Genomic DNA, 7,034 nt, shown 5'->3' with positions numbered 1-7,034 from the left:
GAGCACTTTTCCTTGCCCCAGTGATTGCCATATACGGAGGGAGACCTTTAACAGAGGAACTTTACTGCCCAGTGGAGGAAGACAATTTCCTCCTTTATTTCCTAGATGCTTTGAAAACTGACAAAAAAGGTAAAAACATAACCCAGTGGAAACAGCAGTAAGTCAAAGAGGATGTAAAATTAACACCTGAGTGAGAGAGAGATAAGTCGTGGTGAGTAGGCTCCGACAGTGAAAGCAGTCAGCTCTGCAGAATAGTAAACCACAGTGCATCTACTGCTTTTAAATACACTGCCACCTCTTCCAGGAATAATTTACAGAAGGACCTGAACTTGTCAGAGCTGATTACTATGGGGGAGTTTAAGTCCATTCAAAGGATTGAGAAAAGCACTGTGATTGCTGTAGAATTTTCACTGAAAATCATTTAAGAAATTAGACCTGTTTATGAATTATACCTGGATTTTTGCATTTTAAATGGATGTGTGTGTCAGTTGTACGCATTGCAACAATGTTTACGCTACTCTATTGGCTATGTCACTCTTGGAAAAGACATTTTAATCTCAATGAGACTTTTACCTAGATAGATAGATAGATACAGAGAGATATTTGTCTAGTTTACAACTCTTAATGTGTAGCGAGCATCTGTCCATATGAAACAAACAGCTGTGGTTTATCAAAAGAAATATAGTGCTCGCAAGAAAACAAACTAATTACATCATGCACTGAATAAGTGGCAAGATGTTTGACAAGCAATATAAGAAATCCAGCTTTAATGACTTCAAGTTCTCAAATGTCTGTTTTAATTGTTAGAGGCATCTCTCAGCAAGTGTCCAATTATCCGAAAATAAAATTCACATGAAGATTTGTTTTTGTTTTCATTAAATATCTCCGCAGTGTGATAAACATGGCCACTGAGCAGATAATGAAGGTGTGGGTTCTACCCAAAGTTTATCTGCCAAGTTCTATTTAATTTATTCATATATATATTTTTTTATATATTTTGGTTCTGCTCAATTTGTTTGTAATTTTGCATTGTTTTCCCATCAGTGTGATTTAATTAGCTTTGGGAGAACAGGAAGCTGGTTTAGTCAGTGAGCGGCTGATATACTGGCAGCGTTGGGGGAGTAGTTTGACTAGATGTAATTAAACTAGTGAATTTGCATTAAATTTTACAGTCCTTTGGTGGTTCTTCAACTAAATTCCAATTAAAATTGTGTTACCATTTGTCATCTTTGTTGGCATTGCAAGCATTGTTAACTAATGGAACCACATACCGTTCCTGCTGATTAATAAGGTATTTTTTATTATTGATTCAGCTGATGGTTTAGCTAGATGTATATTGTACATATACTTTTAGAGCATATACTATGTGTGTACAGTATAGCGAAACCTGACACTTGAGTGACTATGGGGTTGATGATGAAGACGGGGAGATCCCTGATGATAGGTAAGAACAGAATCAACACAGTGTTGTCTGTGATAAATAAACGTGATTTTTAACCTTGTCAGTCAAAATGTGGTCAACTACTATTCCCCAAAGTAGCTGCAAAAAGGTCATCAGACAGAGAAGGCCAATTTCCCTTCTGTATGTTAGATATAAGTTGAGTTGAAAAAATATATTACATCTTGACTAAAGGTGTCCAGGCCATTGCTGTTAGAGTCCACAGACTGTGGAACAGACAGGCTATGTCATTAGGGTCTTTTGAATCCCTTCTTAAAACTTTAATTTACAGGAAATTGTTTATGAATATGTAATATGTTTGTGGGATTTTTATTATTCCACTCTTGCAATTTTATTAGTTTTTTTACTTTATTTGATCATCTCGTGTTTTATGATCCTTTTTTACTTGTTTTTGTTGTTTGTAAAGCACTTTGTAACCTAGTTGTTGTGCAATATAAATGAATGCAATATAAATAAAATTAACGCCGATTAACGCAAATTTACATTACACCACTTCCATTCAGACTGCCCCTTACGAAAAATAAGTTTATTCAAGTGTGCTATTAGAATACTTGTTTTAAACTAAAAATAAGAGAGTGTGCTTTCAGTCTACTTTTAATATACTTTTCAGATATATACTTAACAAAATTATAGTATACTTGGCTTATACTGACAAGTATACAGAAAAGTCTAAGTATAATTGGCATATACTTGTACTTAGTCATTTGATCAAGATATACTAAAGAAAAGTATTCTTTCTGAATACTGAAAGTTTAAGTGTACTTGGCTTGTACTTGTGTTTACTCTTGTAACCTTATTAAATAATTTTCACATGAAATGGGCTTCTTTGGAGGTAATACTCCAGCAAATGTTTTATACACCATCTTTTAAACTAACATGCTCAAGTTCATGGTAACAGGTCAGCTTTGGGGTGGAATCGCTTAGAGTAAGTGCTTAGTGCAGAGGTGGAACTGAACCTAATCTTTTATGTAGTGTTATTAACCCACACAGAAACAGATAAATATTTGGCCGATTTTAATGACAATTTTGTTCATGGTGTGAAAGGAGCCATACACGATTACCAGTTCATTATATACTCACAGTACATGTAGTCTTAAAGTTGGTTAAAGTAGTTTTGAAAATATCATCACAAAACATCATCTCATTATGTACTAGGCCCACAAAAATCATTGGCTACAACACTGAATATGACTCATGACTCGTTTAGTCCCGTTCATATGGATTTGGCAAAGGTACAATGTACATTTTCTCAACTATTTCGACAACAATGCATTTCATTGTTATCATATCAGGCCAGATGGCACTGAAGTTTCCAGTCTTCTTTACCTCATGTATGAAAGTACTCTTCACATTTATTTGTGAATCTTTACATAAAGGTCTGCTGGATTGAGCAAGTACCTCAACTAAAACACAGCAATGTTTGGTACATGCACAAGATGCAGGGCTTTGATGTGTACACTTTTGTTTAAAAATGACTAAGTCATTAAATGTTCCATCATTCAAGCATGCAGCACTGTAGGACCAGTAGGACCAGCAGTTACTTAGATTTCCACATAACTGAGTAATGGCAAGCCTATATGAAGCTGTGATATTTTCTTGCAAAGGGGATGCCCAAAACCCATGACACTTTCATTTAGTACTTCACATTTTTCTGTTCTTCTCTTATTAAAATAAAGTTTTTCAACAAATGATTGAACCTTTGCACTTTTGATAGTATGCTTTGCCTTTTCTGGTAATTCTCTCCACAACAGAAATTTTCTAGCTATTTGTGAAGGAACATACTGTGTTCCATGAAAATACTTCAATAGAGTCCCCATATTGGATTCAAAAGCAAAGGTTGATGTTGCCCATAATGGACCCCAGTGTTTCACACTTTGTATGATGTGTGTGATCAAGTGTATGTTGAAAGTCATGTGGTCTTTCCCGTATAGTCTTTGAAATTCAATGACAAATTTTTTAAGAGCCAGTTCTGACATCAGGATGCTTCTAGTCTTGATCTTATCCTGTAGTAATGTATATATGCCAAACACCAATAGGAACAAATGATTCCAAAATCTGCTAGGGAGTATGCCTTTCAGTACAGGCAGAGCATAAAAGAGTAGAAATGCTCGCCACTCGGACAATTTCCAGAACTTCCTTTCACTCACTGACCTTGGTGTCCTAGTTATCTCAACAGGAGGTTTTATTTTTACAAGTCGCAAATCAACCACTTCACTTTGTTTGCCAATGTACCAGGGGGTTTCACTGTTTGTTGTATCAAACCACAACGTAGTCAGTTGCCGAGTGACTCCAAGGCACACATTGTTTTGATATTCAGGAATGAAACCATTGATCATTTGGAAGTGACTAAGCTTCATTAAAGGAGATGGCCCTTTGACTCCAAACACTGGCTCATTCACTGTAGCTGACATTGCATGACTGAAATGATCTCTCTCGTTTCGAAGTGGGGGTTCAGGTCGATCATACGGATAGGATTTACCACCTGTGTGATAGCAAAAGTCACAGCCGTAAAAGCCATTAAACTGCTTTGTGTTTCGAAGCAATGGACGAGCCATCGAATCAGAGCTACAAAGCAGCACAAACACTTTGGATACATGATTGTTTCCCTGTACGTCTTGCCATTCAATCCCTTCAGTCTCTAATAATGAGGCCTCTTTAACAAATGGTGTTAGTAATGTTAACATGGATGGTATACTTGGGCCAAACCATAATGCCGACATCAGAATATGCTTTTTCCTCACTTCTGGTTCCAGTTCAATTACCTGACACTGAATTGGCCAAATGCTGCATTTAGAACTTTTAAACACTGGTGCGCCATCACAATTCCAAATAAGCGTCAAGTCATCTTTTCCAAGAATGCCACTGTCACATAAATTTTGATACTCTTCACCAGACTGTATGTCAGAGAGGACCCCAAATGTTCTAGTTTTTTCATTAAGACTGACACCATGCTCTTGCAGAAGTTGCTTAATCTGTGCATACAGGGGCAACACAAGAAAATAAAAGCCATTCTTTAGGTTTGCATTGGCATCAAATACTGTGTTGCAAGAGTCACATTGGGAGGGACAGTCTGTGCTAATGCCAAAGTATTTAAAACAGCTTTCACAATAAAAGTGAACTTCAAATTTAGATGAACGTCCAAATTCTTTGTGGAAAATGTAACTGATAATACTTTCAACATATCCTATCAAGCTGCAATCCCAAAAGAAAGAGTAGCTACTAGGGCTGACGATAGGGACAAAAATGTTACATATAAAAAGTTGCATATCTTTCAATATCGCTAATTATCATGGTAAGGATCAAATTGTTGTTTCTTTTGATTTGTGCTCCTGAGTGAAAGTTGAAGAAACCTAATGGTTAATTGTGGTTTAAACTCTTCTTTATGGTCAACACGAGGCCAGACAGTGGATCAATTCACAATTCTGAGGTAGAACCATCCATCCATCCATCATCAACCACTTATCCTGCGTACAGGGTCACAGGGGGAAGCCAATCCCCGCTGACATTAGGCAAAGGCGGGGTACACATAGACAAACAACCAAAGCTCAAAGCTCAGTCCTTTTTCTTTAACAAAATAAACATCTTAATAAAAAAATAAGTCCTAATTCGTTTAGGATTTAAGTAAACAAAATAAACATTTGTTATATTGTTATTGAAAAAAGTACATTGCGATAACTATAGTTCTATTGACCAGCCCTCTTAGCTATCTGTGTGTGTACCTATACGTTAAACTTTTGTAGAGCCTAATTACCCATGCATGATGTGACATCAGTCCTAATGGTGGCGAAATATCCTTACGTTCACTGCTGTCAGTGGAGATCAGGCGCGTGGAAAAAAACTCAACAATCAAATCTAAAAATTGAAAATCGAATGTCGAACGGTCGAGTATTTGGAACCAGCCCTACTGAATTCCACATTTACACACAGTGTTATATTTAAAATAGAATAGAGAGCCTTGCACTACTTTCTGGTTCCTCAACTCTACCTTACACAACTATAAAATAAGGTGTCAAATAATGTAACAAAATCCTAAAACATGATTTCTAGGCAACGCACTGCGATTTCCCCGGGTGATCTAGACACAGCAAATAGCTTTCTATCTATCCATGGGAAATAGCTAGCCCATAGCTATTTTATATTGACTATTAATGCACTCATTTCATGAACCGGACTTTTTTACATAAGCTATTACACTAACTACTAACACCATGTCATTGAACCACTTACTACATACCTCAGAAAATTCAGATGTGTTTTCTCCACTAGTGTTGCCCTCCATCAAATCTTCACTGTCCACATCGTTTTCATCTTCACTCCTTGCAGCATCAAGCAAGTTTGCTTTGGAATCTGATAGGTCATGCTCATTCTGCAGGTTAACAACGACTTGAAAGACTTAATTTAAAGGGTAGGCATTTATTTAGTAAAGATAAAAACTGTGTAATGCACATTTGTGTATTTACCTCTTCAATGTCAGTATTCAACAGGCTACTTGTGGAGGAGTTTTCATTGTCCACTTCATAATCTTTGTTTTCACTGTTGGAAGCAAAATTCAAGTCATCTTCTGTGTTTATTTGGTCATCCTCACTGTCGTTCTGAAAGTTAACAAGGGAAAGAGAAAAAAATAATTTGATTAATAATAAAATAATCTCATTGAATTTGTGCAGGTCCTCTGCTGCCACTGGCTTGGTGTATATTAGGAGAATGCCAGGAGTGGGAGAATGGAGTCAGGGTGGCACTGGACAAAAAGTAATAATGTCAACATAGTTGACAGGGTACATCCTCTGAGAAGCATGAATGTGCTCACCAATTTGCAGTTGGCCCAGCATTGTCGCCTTGGAGCAATAGGTTGGAAAGAACTCATAATAACCAGTGGGGCTAAAACTGTGTAATTATGTATTTACCTCTTGAATATCAGTACCCAACAGCCCAGCTGTGGAAAAGTCTTCATTGTCTACTTCATCCTCTTCATCTTCACTGTTGGATGCATTCCTCATGTCATCTTCTGTGTTTAATCCATCTCCTTTATTGTTGTTCTAAAGGTTAACAAAGGAAAAAACATGAAGGGTAAAATGCCAAGGAACATTTCAAGAAATGACAGGCTTGTCTTGTACAACAATTAATAGATATTAGATATTACTGTTTATGTGCAGGAAACTGTGATATGAGAATAATGGTAAACATCTATTTGACAACTTGAGGACAAAAGTGGAATGCTTATAAATATGTCTATATTTATTTAATGAGGTAGCTATGTCTGAGAAAAATCCAATTTTGATAAGCAGGAAATTTAATTCTAACTTAGATAATAAATTAATAGTTTTAGTCATTTACAAAGTAAAAATACCAAATCCATCGGACCTTGCTGTGCTTGTCTACGGCAGGGAAACGCTGTCCCATTCAAGTTTGACGGGGAGACAGTCTGGGGCACACAAAGACATGGAATCCAAGCCACAACTCGATAACACAAAACTTGAAGCTATAGTTGGTGAGTGCATTTAATTAAAGGAAAATTTCATTAAAAATAAATTCCAAAGCATTACTCATACAGTTCTTTTTACAAAATGACTGTAGTGTT

At 36.5% G+C, this 7,034-nt stretch overlaps 1 protein-coding gene across 1 annotated transcript; it reads right to left on the bottom strand.

Annotated features, from left to right (window-relative positions):
* Positions 1-5,618: 5,618 nt before the first annotated feature.
* Positions 5,619-6,477, bottom strand: LOC119882468 (probable serine/threonine-protein kinase ifkA). The gene is made up of 3 exons (XM_038692509.1): positions 6,361-6,477; positions 5,920-6,051; positions 5,619-5,825 (listed from the first exon to the last, which is right to left on the bottom strand). Exons 1-3 carry the CDS (start codon positions 6,451-6,453, stop codon positions 5,619-5,621), a joined length of 432 nt encoding a protein of 143 aa, XP_038548437.1. The 5' UTR covers positions 6,454-6,477.
* Positions 6,478-7,034: the final 557 nt, after the last annotated feature.

This window comes from Micropterus salmoides, unplaced genomic scaffold (genome assembly GCF_014851395.1).
Source record: "Micropterus salmoides isolate LMB-PRFRI ecotype aquatic unplaced genomic scaffold, ASM1485139v1 Ms_hic_scaffold_3, whole genome shotgun sequence".
Lineage (NCBI taxonomy): Eukaryota > Metazoa > Chordata > Actinopteri > Centrarchiformes > Centrarchidae > Micropterus > Micropterus salmoides.
This window is presented reverse-complemented; position numbering and strand designations above follow the sequence as displayed.